A 20,154-nucleotide genomic window follows, 5' to 3' on the forward strand; every position below is an offset into this window, starting at 1 on the left:
TCATGTAGAACCACAGGTTTATTCAGTTTCCACCAGTGGATGGGAGGTGTTACTGAAAATAGAGTTCAGGTTATGGAAATTCAGGTTTGATAGCATGCTGTACTGTATCCAGTGGAGTCACACATGTGGAGCTTGATTTCCTGATGAGTTTGTGCCTGCTGTGTGGGCTCCCTTCCCCTTACAAACCACACCAAAGAACAGAGCACTGGCCACCACAGTCTGGTAGAAGGAGCCTTCTCAAATCCACAACCATCTCCTTGGCCTTGGTGGTGCTAAGCTGCAGGTGGTTGTGGCAGCACTAGTCCACGAAGTCGCTGATGGTGTTCCTGTACCCAGTTCCACATCACATCACATCACATCACAAGTGTTTTGTTTAATAGGGAATGATTTGTTTTATTATGGTTATAATTGTTAACTGAAAAAAATTAACGTTTTTTTGCTTATAGTGTCTTAATTTATGCAAATCTTTATTCTATAAGCCTGCTATCCACAACTTTACCAAACCTAACCTGGTACCACAAAGAACTCCATATTTTGGACGTGCACATTTTCAGGATTGTTTCCGGTTTGATTTTACATCAAAAATAAAAAAGTCAAATAAAAAAAGTTCTGTACAAATCAAAAATAAAGCAAAACAGAGCTAATAAGTTAACAGATTTTTTCATAGCCACAGCAGTCCTTTGGTCAAGAATTCTTTGAAAATCAGTGGAGTGTGTCAGTGAAGAAGATCCTGGCAAAAAAAAAAGAACACAAACGCATAAGCATACATCTGAAAATGATTTTTTTCTTCAATTTTGTAGCTCATGAAATGAACAGAAGAAGTCCTGAAGTACTCTACTTCATCTGAGTCCTGGTGGCAAGCTGTACCATTGCTGCTGTGATCAACTGTGATGCAGTTATTTTCTTCCTGGATGCGTAGGTTAGAGAAACTGTATGCAGGTGTCCTGTAGAACGTACAGAGGTCAGGTCTTGATGACTTAAGGTTTGAATTCTGAGGGAGTCTTTGTCTAGCTCACCTGGTTCCATTGACCACTCTCCTGACTGCAAGAACCGCCGAGACGACGGCTACCAGGATGACCAGAGCTGCTCCTGCACACACCAGGATCAGGACCAGCCTTTCTGTCTGGAGAACACACAGAAATGGAGTTATCCTGGGAAATGCTTGAAGGATGACCAGGGAAGAGAATAATAATGAGCCATTTCTGTTTCTATTCAATATCTTTGACATCAAGCGTCATTTTCATCTAACTGGTTCTTGGCTACGCTGCACTAGATGCAACCTGGTTCACACTAGTTCAGCATCTTGGTGCACTAGTTCAACACTCTTACTAGTAACACTTTTGCCTGACTAGTTGGAGCACAAGTCCTTCTAGTCTGCAATTCTGTTGGACTAGTAGCCCCAAAGTCCCACCTAGTTGGCTTTTTTAAGCACTAGTGGACCATTGGACCAAACTAGTCAACAACTGTATCACACAAACTAACGAGTAGGCATCAGAAAATCTTACATGTTAACTAGTCAACACAATGTATGACTTTATATATTTATTCAATATGCCTGATATCATGCATCAATTTTTTTCCACTAGTTTGCTATGACACTACCCTAGTTGCACATTTGGTTGCACTAGTTCAACATTTTTGTGCACTAATTTAACAAACACTCTTACCAGTAACACTGCTTTGCAAACTAGTGTCCCTTTGCTCGACTAGTTGGAGAAAAAGTCATTCTAGTCAGCGATTCTGTCGAACTAGTAGTCAAAAAGTTCCAACTAGTTGGCTATTTAACACACTTGTGGATCACTGGACCAAACTAGTCGATGACTGTGTCATACAAGTTAACTAGTAGGCATAAGAAATTCTTACATGTCAACTAGTCAACACAAATTATGCCGACTAGTCAACTAGTTACTGTCAAATATGAGCACTAGCCGACTAGCGCAATAAAATTTGGCCTTACTTGGTAACTAGTCAACATTTTAGGTAGTCAACTGGTAAACTCTAAAATATTCATTAGTTGACTTTTTTTGGCACATTAGTTAACTAGTAAGGTCAAAAACATGTCAACTAGTTGACTAATGAACATTTTAGACTTTCCCAGCTTTAGACTAGTTTGCTTGCACAAGTCGACTAGTTCACACATTTGACAGTCACCAGTCAACTAGTAGGGCTAAACTGTATTTACTAGTTAACTTTTAAGGACTTTTGACCCTTACTTGTTAACTTGTATGGCACAGTCATTAACTAGTTTGGTCCAGTTATCCATTAGTGTGTAAAAGGCCAACTAGTTGGGACTTGTGGGTTACTAGTGGGGCCAAAAGGCTGCCTAGTGTGACTTCCGCTCCAGCTAGTTGGTGAAAGGTGCCACCAGATGACACAAAAATGTTACTAGTAAGAGGGTTTGTTGAACTAGTGTGACCCAGTGGGAAACTAGTGACGTGCAGTCCGGAACTAGTGGGCAACACTGATGCTTGATATCAACTAAAAGCCCCAAGCGGAGCAGTAAATCTGCTCACCGGTGTGTCAAAGTGTGTGACTGAAGACGGCGACTTGTCCGGAGGTCCAGGACTGGGTTTGACCCCACACGGTCGGATGACTGTCGGGACTTTGAGACGAGGCGTGAACCCCCCCTCACACCTGTCACTCGGGACCTTTCGGTACCTGCAAACGTGTTGAGAATGGAGTCAGGTGTGAGTTAGCGTCAAACAAAAAAAAAAACAGATGCAGGACTTCAAACTTCAAACGTTAAAAAGGAGACATCTTTACCCTGCAGTCAGGAGCTCGTCCTCCTCTCCATTCAGACACATGTCGAGGGTTTTATTCACGTCGACAGGTTGCCTCACACACTCCGAGGTGTTCACATGACGATAGTAACCATAGTCGCTGTTTGTAATGAGAAGGACAGTGGGTATAGAGCAAGTCTGCCTTTTAGTGAGGCTACATTTCCCATTTCAGAGCTTTAAGATTAGGTAATGTCTATGCAAAGACATGTCACAAACATTCTGGCGTACCATATGTAGTCCTCCCTGGTGCACAGGCAGGGGCTCTGCTTCTTGATCACCGCAAAGTTTCTGCCATTCCTGCACACAGACTGCTTCTTTAACCTCCTGTAAGTCTCTTTCAGTCCCAGGACGCAGCCGTTTATCTCCGGGTCTCCCCCTTCTGTGGAATGAGCCAGCCACTCTTCATAGTCTCGAGCGTTACCTAAAAAAACAAAACAAACAAAAAAAAAGAAACTAAAGTTTTACGAACAAGAAGCACTGCTGTAACTCGAACCGACGCGGCCAATGTGCGGCCATTTACACTGTCTGGTGACGAGGCTCTGGAAATCGATGGTGACGGCCACCCACATGGGCTGCCCGTCCTCCTCAGGACGGAAGCCCCACACGCTGACACTCATGGCTTTGGTGCCCGGCTCAGACGCCAGGCCGGCGAAGAAGAACGGCTGCTCGGTGAAGTTGTACAGTTTCCAGCACTGGCCTTCGTCGGTGGAGAACCTGGTCGTAATCCAAACCCAAATTATTATTAAACCTGTTTTAGTTATCTGTTAATTGGGCTTGAAGTAAAGAACATCTCTAAGTACTTGATAGTCTTGACTTGTCCTTCATGGTGGGCCTCCACAGCCACAATGAGACCCCCAGAGTCCAATAGGCTGTAGTGGTGAGGGCCCCTTAATGTCCCCCTCCAGTTATATCCCCCATCAGAGGAAACAAACACGTCTGGGTGCTGTGATGAGGACAAAGAATTTCCTACAGTGCCTGGTGAAAACAGAAGATAAGAAAATTACATCTAATTATGACAAACTGACTCGTTTTCAGGGGAAAGAAAAGTGGGTAAATTTGAGTTAAATTACCGTGAGCGATAACAAGACCGATGGCAGTTGGTTCAGACAGAGCCAGCATAGGCACTATCCGGTTATTACGACTGTGCTCTCCGTGAATGTGAAGGTTGCACTTGGAACAAAAATAAACACACACAAATGTTGTTTTTTTTCGCAAAGTTTAAGGAGGAGGATGCAATTATTGGGGATTCGATTTCTCTCGACTGAACATACGTTCTTGACACGGTCACAGTTGACATTGTCAGGTTTGTTGAGTTGCCTCCACGTCCCTCCTCTGTTAAAGGAAATGACAGATCTTATATGGCCATCTGTAGCAAAACAAAGAGCTCAGGTCAGGTTTGTTTTTGTTCTTTCTGAGATTTTCGAGGTGAAATAAGAAGAGAGTAACAGTCCTCAGTCCCAACAGTCACAACACTCACCAGAGGGAAATACTGCTTTATTTAGAGTTGAATAAAATCTGTAGCAAGCAGCCCTAAGATTCTAGTCTGTAGATCTTTTAGCAGATAAAAACATACTAAAAGACTTGAGCCATCCCTTTATTCTTGATTGTTGGATTTAAAGCAATCAAGCTCTCGGGCATTTTGTATTTAACACACCAGCAAACCAAAGAAAAACTCACCAACGTCCAGTTTATTGGTGAGATAAACTCCTCGAAGTGATGTGATGTTGGTGAAGTCGCTCTTCCTCTGTCCGTCAAACAGGTGGCGCTCCAGCGACTTGGAGAACAAGATCCCACGGTCGTCTGAGGTGTACATGGTCCCAAAGTAGGTGTCTGGGGTTAAACGGGTAAAAAAAAAAACACAATCAACACGAAGTGTGTGATTTGTTAGTCGTAGAATAGTCTTAAAGTGTAACAAAATGGGATGCACACTGTCATGTATGAGTTTAAAACTGGAGGAGCATGGTTTAGAAAACAGATTATCAGAGACAACCGGAGGAAGTGCAGATTCTGCGAAAACGCAGCGTGAATACTGAGAGCTGAGGGGCTTAGCTAACATTTGCTGAAAGAGCTGAACAGAGTTGTTAAAGCTAAAAGAAGCAGAACATGGCCCGAGCCAGGATTTTGAAGGGGGGGTTCTTTTTTTAGGAAAAATTGACATTTTTAGATGTTGTAAATAAGGGGTTCAGGGGCAAAAGCCTTTTGGGGGACCCAGGGGGGATGCTCTTTCATTTTAAGATTAAAAACTGTAATTTAGATGTAAATGGTCTGCTGAAAAGTTGTCAGTGGACTCTTTTAAGTTATGTGTAGTTTAGTATCAAATGTTGATTTATCAAACAACACAGGCATCAATCTGACTGCCTGGAACATGTACTCATTACTACAATCCTACACATTTTTTGACGTAGATTTCTTATTTTTTCTGTCCAAACAATTGCATTTCTGAGCACTTTCAGTTTTAGAAACCTGCTGCTTTACGCCTCTAAAATCAATCATACATTAAATTCTGGATTGCAAATATGGTACGAAAAAACTAAAAAACAGGAAAACTGTTTAATCAGCGTTCAGGCTGTTGTGCAGATGCATTATGGGGAATGTAGGACTCAGTGCTTTGGTACCTAGTCCATTAATTGCCAGCTGGGAACAGACAATCATATGCTGACGCAAACTTTTCAACATGAGCATCATCAGCGTCAAGTCATCAGCAGTCGTGCTCTTATGTGTGTGAAGCTCACACACACGTCAGCTAAAAGCATGAAGGTCGAGCACAGGGGGAGCGTGCACCTTCTCGTGTCACACCCAGATCCGCTGACAAGATTGTCAGCTTTTACAGTGTAACCTAAATCCCCCACCCCTGCAGCTAAGGAAAAGATAAAGCCCATCTACCCCCAGATCTCCTCTGTTTACACCTGCAGTTCAAAAGCCCCATTTTTCATTGGAGCTGAAAGGCTACCGGAGGAGAAACGACTGGACAAAAACATGAAAGTGATCGAGACAGAGGGCTCCAATGAATGACAGGAGCACAAACTGCGACTCCAAGGGGATGATTTGTCAACATCATGGAACTTGTGGAACCAGTTGGGCCTTTCCCGTTAAGCTTTTCCATTACTACAACAAAAAAAAAAAAAAAAAAAAAGAGCTGAAAAAGCCCTCAAGTGTCGCGCCGTTTGAGAATATTTGCAAATGTCAGGCAGGTGTGCATGAAGGCAGAGATTAACGCCTGTTTGGGTGTTTGTTTTATTTGGCCAGTACCTCCCGGGTTGTCCACATGCATGAAGAGCATGTCCTCATCCCCGTCCAGGATGGAGTAAAACTGCAAACACACACACACACACACACACAAGTATCGAGGGAAAGTGAGCACATGTGGGTGAGAAACAAACAAAAATAGCAGATTCTTTGGGTTTTTTTGATGACTGATTTAATCCCCTGTATAAACATGACCTAATCATGGTGAGACGGAGTGTGTTTGCGGTGTCAACACTCCGTGTGTGTGTGCAGGAGTTTCATCAGAGGTGTTGGGGTAAAATCTTTCCCACAAAGCATGTGTGTCATTGTCCAAATAAAGAGGAGACAGCAGATATAGGTACAGATTCATAGAAAAACATGTTTTAATAAACCTTTCCTGTAACTTACACAATATTTCTTGCTTTCACTACAACAGAAAGAGCTGATAGCTGCTGTCGCTCTCACCTGTTCAGTGGAAGCAGAGGGCAGAAGGGCCTGACTGAACGAGTCTCCTTGGTCTGACGAGAAGTACATGACACGAGGAGACCTCTGGCAGAAAAAACAGTTTGTCGTCAGAGACATACAGTCCTAATTTATAACACAATTAGGACCTCGTTTGCATTTGAAAAGAGAATTTGTACAATTAGGCGTGTTTAAGGAGAGTTCTTACCGGGTCCTCCATCACGGAGAAGAAGAGAAAGGCTCCGATGTAGCCAAAACTGTAGATGTCCTCGTGAATTATGGTGAACGTCCTGCCCAGGTCCTTCGTCCTCTTCAGCAGTAAGTCTCCTCTCTCTTCTGCCTCGACTGCAGTGACAAGAAATCAACCAGAAAACGGAGCTGCATTTGATGAAATAGGTGCCATTTCAGTTCCACACAACACACATGGACTAGACTGACTTAACTAAAACTAAAAAATGAATTTGATATTTTATACTTAAAATAAACACTTTTTAACAGTGTAGACTTGCTAAACAAATGATTAAATAGGGTCACGCTTTATTGTTCACATAACAACACAAAAACATTTCGGCAGACCTGCAGTTCAAACTATTTACTCCTGTTTTTTGTTTGATTAAAACTGTTTTAGTGCAGATACCAGATCTTACACAAGTTATTTACTGTTTGACAGGGACAAAAAAAATACCAGTAAGAAACATAACGATAGAGTTCCAATCTCTCGTACCACTTCCCGTTTTATTTTGAAATATTTCATTTGCTTTTCTTTTTGTTCATTGCAAACATGCACACATTGTTTAACTGTGTTCCTTCTTTTGCTTGCTGATCTGAGTGCCTCTCCTTACACGACTCACGCCCGACTAAAATAGAACAATGATGATTTCCTTTCTCTAGCGTTCTGCACTGGGATCACCTGTGAGAAACAATCACACAGTGCTTGAACAGATGCGACCGAGGCTGAAGTAACGTAGATTCATTGTTCATACAGAAGGAAAAGTTGATGCAATATCTCACAATCACGGCGGTGGTTCCAAGTAGCTAAAGTGGCATTTAACACTGACCAAACTGCTCCCTAAAATCTTTAAATGTTGAGTTAGAATCTTGTTGTTTTGGTTATAAAACCTGGATTTTAATGTTTAAAAATTAGAACTATTTCTGTACAACAATTTAACTATTTCTCTGGCTCACACTGATAATAAATATCCTACTTGCATATGAATATTATGCTCTTCTTTCTTACCTGCATCTACTCGGCTGCAGCTGAAGAACAAATTTATGCCAGCGCCCCTAGAATGAAACAGGAAGTTCCAAACATTACACACATTAAAAATGTCCCAACATTCTTTGTACAAATAGGTTTTACTGCACGGCTCTTTTCTGCAGAGCAACACTCGCTGTGCAGCGATCTGTTTTAACTGTCTGAGGATTCTTTCTGTCTTTACAGTGCTCTTACATCGGCCCGTTCACTGGGGGATTTTGTTTCCTGTTTGTTCTCACCATGAGAAAGAATGCACTCCATCGTGAACTTTCGTCCACTTAGCCCCAAAGTCCAGAGAGAGCCAAAGACCGCCCTGCAAGTCAGGAAACAGCCGTGTTTGCTTTTGCTTTAAGGTGTGTTCTTGATGTGTGAGCCATGCGTGTGCGGCTGACTCCAAGAGCTGAGAGATCTGAAGACTCACGTCAATGCTGAGGGCCACCAGGTAGTCAGGGTTGAGGAAGTGGTACGTGATCGGCTCAACCAGATGGAAGGGCAGCTGGATGAATCGGAACGTCGCCCCGGCATCTGTGGAGGTGAAGATGATCCCACCTGGATTGCCAAAAACAGGCGTGTCTGCAGTCAGTATCACCTGTAATTTAAAAAAAAGAGAAGAGGTGTGAGGCAGGAGGTCTGGTGACAGCAAGGGAAGAAGAAATAAAGACCTAAACTCAAATGGCTTTTGTTTATAAAAGAGATTTTTTGCTGATTTTAAATTTTTTTTATTGTGTTACCATACAAGAGTTCATAAGCACCTAATCAAAATTTGAAGATCCAGTTTTAGTTGGAGTAGTAGATGGTTAAATTAACAATAGCAAAATGCCATGATTTATCTAAGCAGGTGTAGACATTTACAAAACCTTTACTTCTAGGCCATATTTATTCCAGACCCAAAATAATCACCTACAGTTGATGTCAATATAATCAGCACAAATGGAATTTTTAAACACTTCTATTATTTTGTGGGTAGCTTTTTGATTAGAAATCTAAAAAAATAAGGCAATTACCTTCCATATAAATGTTTTAGGTTGTAACTACAAAAGTAAAATTAGAATCAATGAACACAACATGCTTTTGTCTTATTGCTTGGAGTGTTATTGTGTTTTAAATCAAAAAATGGAGGAGCAGCTCCACTTGCTCCGGATGAATGGATGGATGGATGACTTCCTAATTTTTTTCATTTCAAACCTGCCTTATTGAAATTCTGCCTTTCGTATTCCATCCCCTCTTAGTTCAGCAAGATTTCCCTTAAGTATTTTCTGAATAATGTTAAGGCATCAGCTTTAAAATGTTTCTAAAATTCTGAAAGTAGATTTCAGCCACAACACTTAAAAGATGAGCAGTGTGATAAAGATGACACAGTTAGAGTTGGTTAGACAACAAGAAACCTGTCTTTTTAGTGCAGCAACACCGTATGAGACACCTCAGACAACCCTCACACCACAAGCTTTTTTCTAATTCGACAACCTTCAGAACCGTAAAGAAGTCCTCAGGTTTTTAGTAGTTATTTATAACGATGATAGAGGTCAGTGCAGTAGCCCCTAATTTTTTTTTACTACCCATGTAGGCAATGCAAAATGGCGACTAGCATTAACTCACCGAGCTTCCTGGTCCAACACTGACTCCAAACTCCTCTTTGATGAAGGTGTGGTTGATGCTCTGGGAGATGTCATGAAAGGACTTGCCATAATCCGTGCTGATGGGGAAACAACAACAACAACGACAACAAAAAGAAGGGTTTTGACAACGTTCTGCACAAAGAGCTGGATAAACCTGCAGGTGCGATGGTGGCCCACCTCCTGTAAAGTCGCGACGAGCCTCCTTCGATAAAAGTATCGAGCGGAACACTGATTGTCGACAGCACCAGAATCACCTGAAATGTAATGAAGTTATGAGAGCGATAGAACAAAAACATTTCAGCCTCTTATTTTGTGATGAATATGAGATGTGGGTTTCTGTGGAAGGAGCTTCTGGGTCATTTCTCTTTGAAAACAATGTAGTGGAGGCTAAATGTTCATGTTTCAGGATGAGAGACACATGATACTCACTCCTGTGCCATCGCCCACCCACGTGAGAATCACATAGGAGCCATCATCGCCATTAAACCCTGTCTAGAAAGGGGGAAAAAAGACCAGAAAGGCTCAAGCATAGGAACTTATTCAATGAGCTGCTTTTGTTAAAGTGATTACCAAACAACACTGTTGTTGACTTGGTGTACAACTCCAAATCCAAAAAAATGGGATGTTGTGTAAGATATAAATAAAAACAGAATGGACATCACTGCATGGGCTCAGGAACACTTCCACAAATCAATGTCTGTAAACACAGTTCCATCAACAAATGTTGCTTAAAGCTCTATCAGGCAAAGAAGAAGCCAGGTGTGAGCACCACCCAGGAATGTCACCATCTTCTTTGGACCAAAGCTCCGAGGAAACCACTGACACCTCATTCTCAGTACTTAAGAGGAGAGGAGCCATCCGGACTGTAATCAGCACACAGTTCAAAAGCCTGCCTCTTTGATGGTATAGGGGTGCATTAGTGTCTATGAAGTGGGCAGCTTACACAGCTGGAAAGGCACCATCAATGCAGAAAGGTGTATACAGGTTTTAGAACAACATCTGCTCCCATCCAGCAAATAAGGACCCAGGACTGCTGAACAGCTAGAATCCTACGTCAGACAAAAATGGGACAGCATTCTCCTCCAAAACCTCCAACAGTGGCTCTCCTCAGGTCCTAGATGTTTACAGACTGTTTTTAAAACAGGATGCTTCACAGTGGGAAACCCTGTCCCAATTTTTTTTAATGTATTGCTGCCATCAACATCCAAATCTCCTTTTGTTCCTCAAATATTTGTACAATTTTTTAGTTTCAACCTTTGATATGTTTACTACATTCCATCGTGAATAAAATATGGATTGAAGAGATCTGGGGGGAAAAACATATCATTCTGTATTTATTTAGATTTTACACAATGTCCCAACTTTGTCTGAGTTGGCGTTGTAATTGTCTGGCAATTATGTATAAAGCTGTTGATAAATAGTAAAATTCTGCCTGATTGTCAGTAATTCCACAGGCTTTGGAATTCTGTTGCCCAGCCTCAAATAGTGGGATTACTTATTAACAGGTGACGCTTTTGATCTAGAATAACAGACAGGCATGGAGTCAAATCCACCTCACCTCATGCGTGTTGTCATCCAGAACCTTGTGTTCGGCCGGGGTGAGTGGGATCCGACAGGGGGTGAAGGTAGGACCGTAAGAAGGCTTCCAAGTGTCGGATGAGCTGCTGGTTTCCCTTCTGGGGCGCTCTTTGCCCCGAGCCCGCTGGAAAGTCACCGATTTTCCCCATCGGCTGCTGCTCCCAGCGCCCAGAAGAAGGCAAAGCAGCAAAGCGCACCCCGCAGCGGGGACCCCGGTTCTCCAGACCATACCAAAAGACCCCCCCGGAGGAAGTTAAGTGGATTTCCAGTGACCGATGTGCCCGATTCCGTTAAAGGTGTTGCGCCCTGAAGGCAAGAGTGAGGGCTGGGACGTGCTCGGACGGGTCATTAACATAAAAAAGTGCTGCGTTAAGCGGCGCGTCCACCGCCAGCAGGTGCTTTTGGCCCGCATCCATGTGACCTCCTGCGGGGAGGATTAACACTTCAGCAGGAGATGCGAAACCACATTTTAGGAAAAAGAAAAAAAAAATAGAGAAAAGATAGGAGATGGATGATTTATAGAGAATAATAAATATGACGCGTCTGTGCGCAAATTTGCCAAAAGAAATGACTAAAAGACAAATGGTTTAAAAGTCGTCACTTTGTTTGTTTGTTTTTTTAATTTTCCATTAAGGGTGATAGACACAGCATAGAAGGGTGGTAATTAAAAAAAAAGAAAGAAATGAAGAATTGGCGTGAACCCCTGCCGCTACACCTGGGTGTGCCAAAGTGCCTTAGGACACTTTTACGCACACAGTCTTACGCATGTCTCTGTAGTTAGGGACTTGAAAGTGAGAACACGAATAGGCAAGAGTGGTTTTGAAGAGTTTTGAAGCAGGTAACCGCAAGACCGACTTCTGGAACAGTGAGTGAAGTTTTTTTTTTTTTTTCAATGAATGTGATTCACGCGTATGGCACAATGGCGCCGAAACGATGGCAATTAACTGTCTCTAATCTCATACACTTAATCTTTTTCATTGTTCTTTTTAATTGCTTCTCAAACAGTAATAAACAATTGGTCAGAAGTTTATATAAAGTCATCACGGGCATGAATATTCAATTATTTGGGGGCTTTTAATTGTTCATACAGGCTCAAATCTTTGCCAACACAATCGTGTCAGCAGCTGTAACTGGGATTTAAAATGGTGTGGTCGGGAAAGAATGTTTCCATTTCAAATCAAAAACATTCCAAGCAAAAGTACTTAAAGTTTGAACTAGTGACAGCTGGGTATGCCCTGATGTGTCGCTCCAAAAAAAAAATAGCCGGAATAATAAAATACAGTCTTGTTGCTGGTGGTGAAGTTCTCAGAGAGCACTCTGAGGAAATTCATTAACTAAACACACGAGCACATGATAAAACATGCCGTGCCAAAGAATAAAATACCTCAAGACACACCTCTGATCTGCGTCGGTATGCCTACGTAACAGTTTCATCACAACTATCAGCCCTGGGGGAAAAAAAACAAACAAAGAAATTGGTTTCAACTGGAGAAACTCCATTTACTGGAAAATAGGAAAAGCCGAACGCATGACCTCCTGATACGAAACACATCACGCCTTTCTATAAAAGGAACACACTCCCCATCTGTTGGTGACAGGTTCTGTTTATTTTGCGTCACAAATCAGAGCTAATTAAGTTCGACATGAGATGTCCGAGTTTCGTCAGAGGTTTTGTCAACAGGTGGTGATTCACGACACAAACCTCTTAGTGATACACCCACTTCTCACTTTCCTCGGCGTATATATGTCTGATGTTCACAAGAAAGGTGTTGGGCACAAATCAAAAGATTTTAAGAAGCACTAACATTCGATTTATAGTTAGGAAGCTGCTGTTGCACTACCTAGTTTTCCTTCAAGGGCTGTTTTGTCTTGTATTTTTGTCCGGACTTGTCGTTCGTGTGGGCTCAGAAGGCTTTTTTCTTTTTTTTTTTTTACTTTTACTCCCCCAGTACATGTCTTACACGTTCTGTAGAGGATCTGCAATAAATCTGGTCTCGTTAAAGTCACTTCACAGCGCATTTCATTCAGGAACACATTCAAGTCTTAGAGCAAATTGTTCAGTAGTGACGTGAAGTTTGTTTACAGGTCTGTAAAAACAAGCTGCCACAGTTCCGTTTTTTCATGACAGGAACGTCCTGCCGGGGATTCAGTTCCTTATCGAGGCGGACGATGACGTTTTAGCTTCACGAGCCGACGTCTTTGGTCAGGGGCCGCCCCGGCAGGTGGTCGCAGGAGGGGGGCAGCTGCCTCTGCGTCTGGTAGCGCAGTTCATTTATGTAGCGGTGGTCCGGCGAGTACATGAGCCCGCCGAAGGAGTCAGCTATTCCGTAAATGACTGCGAGGACGTAAAGCGCCGTTCCGATGGCGTACAGCCTCAGGACCGCCGCTGCGCCCACCATGATTCCCATGGAGAAGGTCGGCTGCCTGAAACCAGAAAAAAACATCAGTTAACGTGTTTTTATAGGCTTTACTTTGAAATACATTTTAGCCATAATTATAATAATCTGAAAAGTGAAATAAAGGCCTAGCATTTTTTTTGAAGGAATGCTTATCACAAGTAACCCCTTTTTTAAACTCCCATCATGAGAAGTCGTCTTGGAAATGACGTCATGTCGTGGTGTGACATCTCATGGGATGTGTGAGAGCTCGGGGTATGTATTAACATGACTCTCAGCTACCGCCACGCCAAAGTTTAGCTGAATGTTTGTACAAGGGACTGAGTAACAGCTGTGGCAGCCATCTTAAACTGAGTCAACTCCTTTATTGTCCATTTAACGACTACTTCCTGAAAGTAGATCTGATTGTGAGATATTTTGTTAACAAACGCTCTTGAATTTAACAGTTAAAGGCTACATTTTAAAGCAAAAATGTGCAATGTGTGACGCTCAGAGTATGTATTTAGGGATCACTCTCAGCTACCACCACACTAAAACTTAGCTCAGTGTTTGTTAAAGTGACTGATTAATTGCCGGTTTTGTGTTTTTTACGTTTAGTTTGCTGTGGCAGCCATCTTGAATTGGGTTGACCCTAAAAGCTAATCAGTCGTAGATGTAATCACAGTAATCACTTTCTGGAAGTTTCATTACAATCCGTCCTGTGGTTCATGTGATATTTTGCTAACAGACAGACAAACCATCACGACAAAGCGGAAATAATGGGCAAAACCCTTATTTTCACTTCGACTTCGGTGGCGGGAGATAAGTATTTGTTTTCGGCACAACAATCTGATATAAAAAAAATAAAACGAATTTATCGAATAAGCTAAAAGGAGAACATCCATCAATTTACGTCGGCGTAAAACATGGTGAGTTCAAGAACCATCGGAAACGACACTACTAAACAATTTACACGTGTTGTCGCTATGCTTTGCTAACATGTGTGACAATCTATGAGCCTTTTGTTTACATTAAGAGTTAAAATTAGCTTAAACCGCGTCTAAAGAAAATCACTAAGGATTCCGAGCATCGGCATAAAGAAGGTTGTAACAAATCCTGATAGTTCCGACAGTCATGAAGTGACAGCGATCGATGAAACGGAAGAGCACGGTAAACACAGAGAGAGAGTACAAAATAAAACCTGGAACTACTCTTACCAGCAGTTAGTAGTTAAAAACAATCACAAACCAGAGGCTCTAAGGAGACTTGGAGGTTTTTTTTTTGTTGTTGTTGTTGTTGTTGTTTTTGTGTTGTCGCTCTTTTCGGAGGCGACGTGAGGGTGTGAAAACGAAGACGGCAGCTCCGCAGAAAAAAGCCGCTCGCGCTCCAGGATTTAGTCGGTGTCATCCAAGCCGTTGAACGCGCGACTTGCTGTATGCGCGTCTCCGCTCCGCCGCCGCTTCTTATGAGCTACTTCCTGACTCCGAGGGGGGAGTTTCCAGCGGGGGTTTTATTGAAGGTGAACAGAGAGGTGTGCAAATCCGTTAATTCCATGCCGTTCTGTAAACTCATCTCTGAGTCATTTTAACGAAAATTTTAAAATAAGATAACCTAATGAGAGTGTTTGTTCAGGCTTGTACCAAGGAAGTGTGAAGTTTGGGCTTTAAGAAAACAAGAAAGTGTCATGACAACAGCAGATAACCAGAATATAAAAAGTTATTATAGTCCAGTCTCAGTTGATCATCTTGTACGAAAAGTTTTTAGCTGGTGCTAAAATAAGATTTTATGTCTGAGTCTCTAAGAACAATTAATGAAAAACTGGATACTTTGTTCCCAATTGTCTATTTTTTTTACTTTTTCTTTTACTTTATTAACTATATTTCTTTTTTACTTACTTTACTGGATCCAAATTAGTCATTTGAGAAATGCCATACTGTTCGTTTTGCAACATTTAAAAAAACAAAACAAGAAAGTTTGGCAATTTTTTATAAACTTGATCTTTTCTGGCACTTGGCAAGCATGCCTTATTGCCTTTAGAGAGTCAAATATGAGACGGCTTGTCCAAAACAACTCTTCCAACAAAAACACACACAGATATCCTGTCATTTCTGTGTTAAATACAGTGGCCAGGCTGTTTGACATTTCAGTTTGACAAATAAATAAAAAAAATGTTTGCAGTCTAATAAAATGTGGTGTCTACAAAATGGAACCTAATCAGGAACATATGGGATGTGACTTATATTTATATTTATACTTCCAGAGTGATGTGGGACGGATGCAGATGTAGGATGTTTTGAAAGCCTTTAACTCTTTCTGAGAATGAATGGTTGAACCATGTTTTATGACAGACTTTTCAACAGAATTTGACACATTTAGCTTGAAATAAAAGAGGTCAGCCAGAGGGAAACTGCTATCTGAGAGTAATGAGTAGCTGTGTTTTAACAACTTTTTTTTATTATCATTAGTTTATTCAATCATGACCAGTAAGAGTGACTCAGAGTGAAATGATCACACAAATCATGGTTTCACTTCCCCGACTGAGTAATTTTACCATGAGCAGAGGTGGCTCGCTATCAAACACGCAGTCTTTAACGAACCGACGTGTTAAAAATTAGTCTGTTTCCGATGCAGTCAGACGCTTCCCTTTTACACAGAACTTTCAGTTCGGTTCAGCCACAATCTGATATACAGACTGCATTTTCTGGGAAAACTCAGTGTGAGTGCTGCGTGCTGAAGGACGGCTAAAATGTGCCAGAGAAGCTGGAACTGAGTAGCTAAAAGTAACAAAACACTAGCTAAAAGGAGAAGAACATTATCTAGAAGCTGAAAGGAGCAGAACACTAGCTAAAAGTTAAAGGATAATGCATATCCATTAGGTAAAGGCTAAAACATTAGCTAAAGGCTGCAGAGCACTAGTTAGAAGCTAAATGAAGGACAACACTAGCTAAAAAAACAAAAGGCTAACTAAAAGCTAAATGTAGCACTAGTCTAGCTAAAAGTAGTAAAACTGTAGCTACAAGCTAAATGTATCAAAACAGTAGCTAAAAGGAGCAGAACACTGTCTAAACATTAAAAGGAGCAGAAGCTAAAAGGATAATACAACCAAATTAGCTAAAAGCTAAACCATTAGCTAAAAGGTATAAAGCACCAGCACACTAGCTAGAAACTTAAAGGAGCAAAACACTAGCCAAAAGTAGCAAAAGGCTAACTAAAAGCTAAATGTAGCTTTAGTCTAGCTAAAAGCTAAAAGTAGTAAAACTGTAGCTACAAGCTAAATGTATCAAAACAGTAGCTAAAAGGAGCAGAACACTGTCTAAAAGTTAAAAGGACCAGAAGCTAAAAATATATCACAAACAAAGTAGCTAAAAGCTAAACCACTAGCTAAAAGCACCAGCACACTAGCTAGAAGCTAAAAGGAGCAGAACACTAGCTAAAAAGCTAACCAAAAGCTAAATGTAGCGCTAGTCTAGCTTAAAGTGGTAAAACTGTAGCTAAAAGCCAAACATAGCAAAACAGTAGCTACTAGCTAAATGTAACAAAGAGGTAGCAAAAAGCTAAATAGAAAAGTTGTAACTCAGGAAATGAAGAGATTTCCACATATTTCTATGGGGAATAGATTTGTAAATAAGGTTAAATGGTTTAAAGAGTACAAAAGTTACAACAAACAACAATCACAACAGCTCCCACCTCCTGGATGAACCGAATGTTTTGATAGATAAACGATTAAAACCGCTGAAGTATGCAGAAGTAGCTAGATTTCGTAAAACATAGGGAGAAAATTTTAAAAAAGGAAAACCGCAGTGCTGAGTTAGCGTTCCCACAACAAGGACGGTTTCTGCCTTCTTACACTTTCTTTGCTCTGCTGTTACTTTGTGACTTTAAAAGTGAAGCTGCTGTTTATGAGCTGTGTGTGCTTTTCCAAACTGCAGTGTGATTCACTCCTTATGATTTCCTGTTCATAAAAACCCAGGGTTGCACAACAGGCTTGTACAGACTGCACTCTGAAAATAATAGTTTTAAAAAAAGAACACTGGATAAAAAAATGGAACCCACGCTCTGAATCGACACCAGATCAAACCGAACCAGTGATGTCGGTTCGAAGCAATTCATGTTTTATTTTCTGTCCGTGTCTTTCAGCTGCATCATTCTACAAAACATCTGGATTTGGTTGAGAGTGGAGGAGTGCAGCAAACAGCAAACAGATGTGAGGAATCCTTCCGCTGAGTACAAATCACTTCCTTGGTGAGATCTTTTTCTTTCACTTTCCCAGAGCTGATGAAGACGTCGGTTTGGCCAAATGCTCTTTTTCTTTCTCCATCTTATCAGCTCCAGACATTCTTCCAGTCTTCCTGGTAAATGGTTAAAGTTAAGCCAGTGTGGTGATCTCTGAGTCACGACTGCTGTGGTTTCAGTGTGCAGATTCTCAGCACTTCCCACAGAGCGAGTTCAGATTACACACACACACACAAACATACACACACACACAGATAGTACTCCTGTCTGGTTTTCATTACAGTGTTTGTACTCAAAACAGATTATATTCTCTGAGGTGTAATTACATTGTGATAAACTGAGAGTTTTTCTTTAACTCTGCGGTTTGTTGCTCTTCTTTAAGTTGTGTAGACCTCGGTCCGTTCCCACGATTGTTTCTTTGAGACTTCTCCTTCCCCAGCTCGCGCCTTAGTTTGGTAATCCCCATACCTGCTTTGTATCTGGTTTTATACTCTGTTAGCATATATTCATCTCAGTTCAGCCATGGAATATTACAGAGTTATCCACCATTTCTAGTACTTGTTAATAATGCTTTCAAAGATTTTTTTCCCCTCCTTTTTTATTGCCCACCTTTTGCCTTTCATATCTTTTAATCTTGGCATTTACTGTTGGAGTCCACTCTGTCTGTTAGCAAAATATCTCATAAACTAGTGGACAGATTTGAATGAAATGCTCAGAAAGTAACCTTTGGAAGTACAGCTGAAACTGATTAACTCCTGAAGTCAACCCAATTCAAGATGGCCACCACAGCTAATCAAAGTCAGCACAAAAATGGCTGTAAATCAGACATTTTTTCCTGTTATTAAACCAAAATTTCACAACTAAAGGTTTACAAAAACACAAACTGATATAACTGGATTCCAAATCTGAGTAATTTGACTGTTACTAGTGAAATATGTACAACATAATAACAATCACAGACTGCAAAACACATAAATTCATATTTTACAGATTCTCAAACAGACTTTAATAAAAGGATGTGGTTGAACCTTTGTAAATAAAAAAATAATAAAATGAAATAAAAATCTTTGAATCGGGAAATTTTGTTGCTCAGTGCAGTAAAATAAAACATCCACTAGATGGCAGCACTTGACAATTAGAGATTAATTAGAAGCTGCTTGAAGTGAGCTTGATTCTCAGCAATTTACATAGTAAAAGTTCAGTAAATACATAATAAAATAATATGTTTAGACTTAATTATGCACCTGTAGAATATTTTACTGTATTTCTTATTTCTGCTGTGTCCTTTCCATGCAGATTTGCTTTTAGATTACTTAAACTTTATCTGATAAACCAGATCAGGAGTCCAACAAGGTGCAGAAGGTTGTGTTTCCTGTTGATATATAAAATCTCTGCAGGGAATTTCCAGTGATTAGAGGAAAACAACTCTCAGGAAATTAAAACGAAAGTCAAAATTACCACAAAACGATGCAACATTTTGATGGTTCTGTGCCAAACGATGATATAGACAGATTTATTGTTGCTTTTTAGGAGGCTCGTCCTCTATTCACGTTGCCAGATCTGAAATCCGTTCATGTCATCTGAGACCGTGTCTTCGGCGGTCACTCACACACATTTTACACACTGAAGAGAATAGATAGTCGTTTGTTCAAGCGTATGACTCTGATTTGTCTCAACTAGTTTGTGGTTGTCCGTGCTGGCTGCGCACATGACGTCCATTACGATAAGTGAACGAAGGGGGACGTGCACGTGTGGCGTTATCCTGCATGTGACACTGACCCTTAAAGGGTCACAGAGCGGGTGAAACGAGGTTTCTACAGCAGACTCTGTGTGCTTCGCGGGAGTTTGTGGGCGAGGGGTTCCTGTTACTGAGGCGAGCTGTGAGTGGGGAGTAAGCTGGAGCCTCGAGGATTTTTCATTTTAACGTCTCCCCAGCTGACTCAGTCAGTCAGTCACCTGCAGGTGATCCTTTTGAGATGACTAATAGTAGCTGAGGGGGAGAGAAAGCTTATTTAAAACAACAAATGTGCTGTATAAAAAATGTGAAGTTGACGGTGGACTTAAAGAGAAGCCCCCCCCCCCACACACACACACACACACACACACACACACACACTGCCTCCACTCACCACCCTCAGCAACACTGTATTTACCGTGGATCACCTCCAGTTCCTAGGAACCACCATCTCTCAGGACCTGAGACGGTCCTCACGCATAGTCACTGTTCAGAAGAAGGCCCAGCAGAGACCGTACTTCCTGCGGCAACTCAACAAGTACAACCTACCACAGGAGCTGCCGGTCGTCTTCTACACGACCATTACTCAGTCCGTTTTGTGCTCAGCCACGAAACAGGACAGATCCAGGCCGTAATGAACAATTAGGTCTGAGACTGACCTTCCCTCACTCCAGGACTTTTACAGGGCGAGGGTCAGGAAAAACCAGTCACCACAGAGACAGTTTCGTCCCCCAGGCTGTGTCTCTGATGGACACGATAAACACCTTACAGACTGAGCAGTCAGCCACACTTACACTTACATGTACATACCGTTCCTTCTAGCTTTCCTCTAAGGGTTTAAACTATATCTGACGTCTGTATGCTGTGAGCACTTGAAACCAAACAAAATTCCTTG

General features: G+C 41.4%; 2 protein-coding genes across 7 annotated transcripts in view; one reads left to right on the forward strand and one right to left on the reverse strand.

Annotated features, from left to right (window-relative positions):
• si:dkey-159a18.1 (sortilin) lies at positions 1–14,648 on the reverse strand. 4 transcript variants are annotated; one of them, XM_025004957.2, is made up of 22 exons: positions 14,509–14,648; positions 10,897–13,340; positions 9,768–9,830; positions 9,516–9,592; positions 9,319–9,415; positions 8,144–8,311; positions 7,962–8,035; positions 7,705–7,751; positions 6,676–6,812; positions 6,471–6,554; positions 6,030–6,090; positions 4,458–4,610; positions 4,052–4,146; positions 3,851–3,950; positions 3,581–3,755; positions 3,301–3,494; positions 3,009–3,201; positions 2,764–2,880; positions 2,514–2,658; positions 1,017–1,123; positions 868–929; positions 1–730 (listed from the first exon to the last, which is right to left on the reverse strand). In XM_025004957.2, the coding sequence occupies exons 2-22, from the start codon at positions 11,143–11,145 to the stop codon at positions 594–596; spliced, it is 2,535 nt and encodes an 844-aa protein (XP_024860725.1). In that variant the 5' UTR covers positions 11,146–13,340; positions 14,509–14,648; the 3' UTR covers positions 1–593. The 4 variants fall into 4 exon arrangements, with proteins under 4 accessions (XP_024860725.1, XP_024860728.1, XP_024860724.1 ...); XM_025004960.2 differs by having other exon boundaries at positions 839–929; XM_025004956.2 differs by having other exon boundaries at positions 868–944.
• Positions 14,540–20,154, forward strand: part of impdh1b (IMP (inosine 5'-monophosphate) dehydrogenase 1b) — a 24,024-nt gene continuing 18,409 nt past the window's right edge. The window contains exons 1-2 of one of the 3 annotated variants that reach the window (XM_037981304.1): positions 14,540–14,822; positions 17,429–17,533. Coding sequence is in view for 2 of the 3 variants with exons in the window: in XM_025004963.2 (XP_024860731.2) it covers positions 17,400–17,533 (134 nt within the window). In the remaining variant the exon portion in view is untranslated. Of the gene's footprint in view, positions 14,823–17,312; positions 17,534–20,154 lie in introns of those variants that run through there. The other 2 variants (XM_025004963.2, XM_037981303.1) reach the window with 2 other exon arrangements.

This window comes from Kryptolebias marmoratus, linkage group LG18 (assembly GCF_001649575.2).
Source record: "Kryptolebias marmoratus isolate JLee-2015 linkage group LG18, ASM164957v2, whole genome shotgun sequence".
Classification (NCBI taxonomy): domain Eukaryota; kingdom Metazoa; phylum Chordata; class Actinopteri; order Cyprinodontiformes; family Rivulidae; genus Kryptolebias; species Kryptolebias marmoratus.

Excerpts from the sequence above, each read along its gene's own strand:
- si:dkey-159a18.1 (XM_025004956.2), bottom strand. The coding sequence starts at position 11,145 with ATGGTCTGGAGAACCGGGGTCCCCGCTGCGGGGTGCGCTTTGCTGCTT. Across the intron at positions 6,091-6,470 it reads CCTCTGCTTCCACTGAACAG|TTTTACTCCATCCTGGACGG; the intron begins GTGAGAGCGACA and ends GTGTGTTTGCAG. Across the intron at positions 4,611-6,029 it reads GCATGTGGACAACCCGGGAG|ACACCTACTTTGGGACCATG; the intron begins GTACTGGCCAAA and ends GTTTAACCCCAG.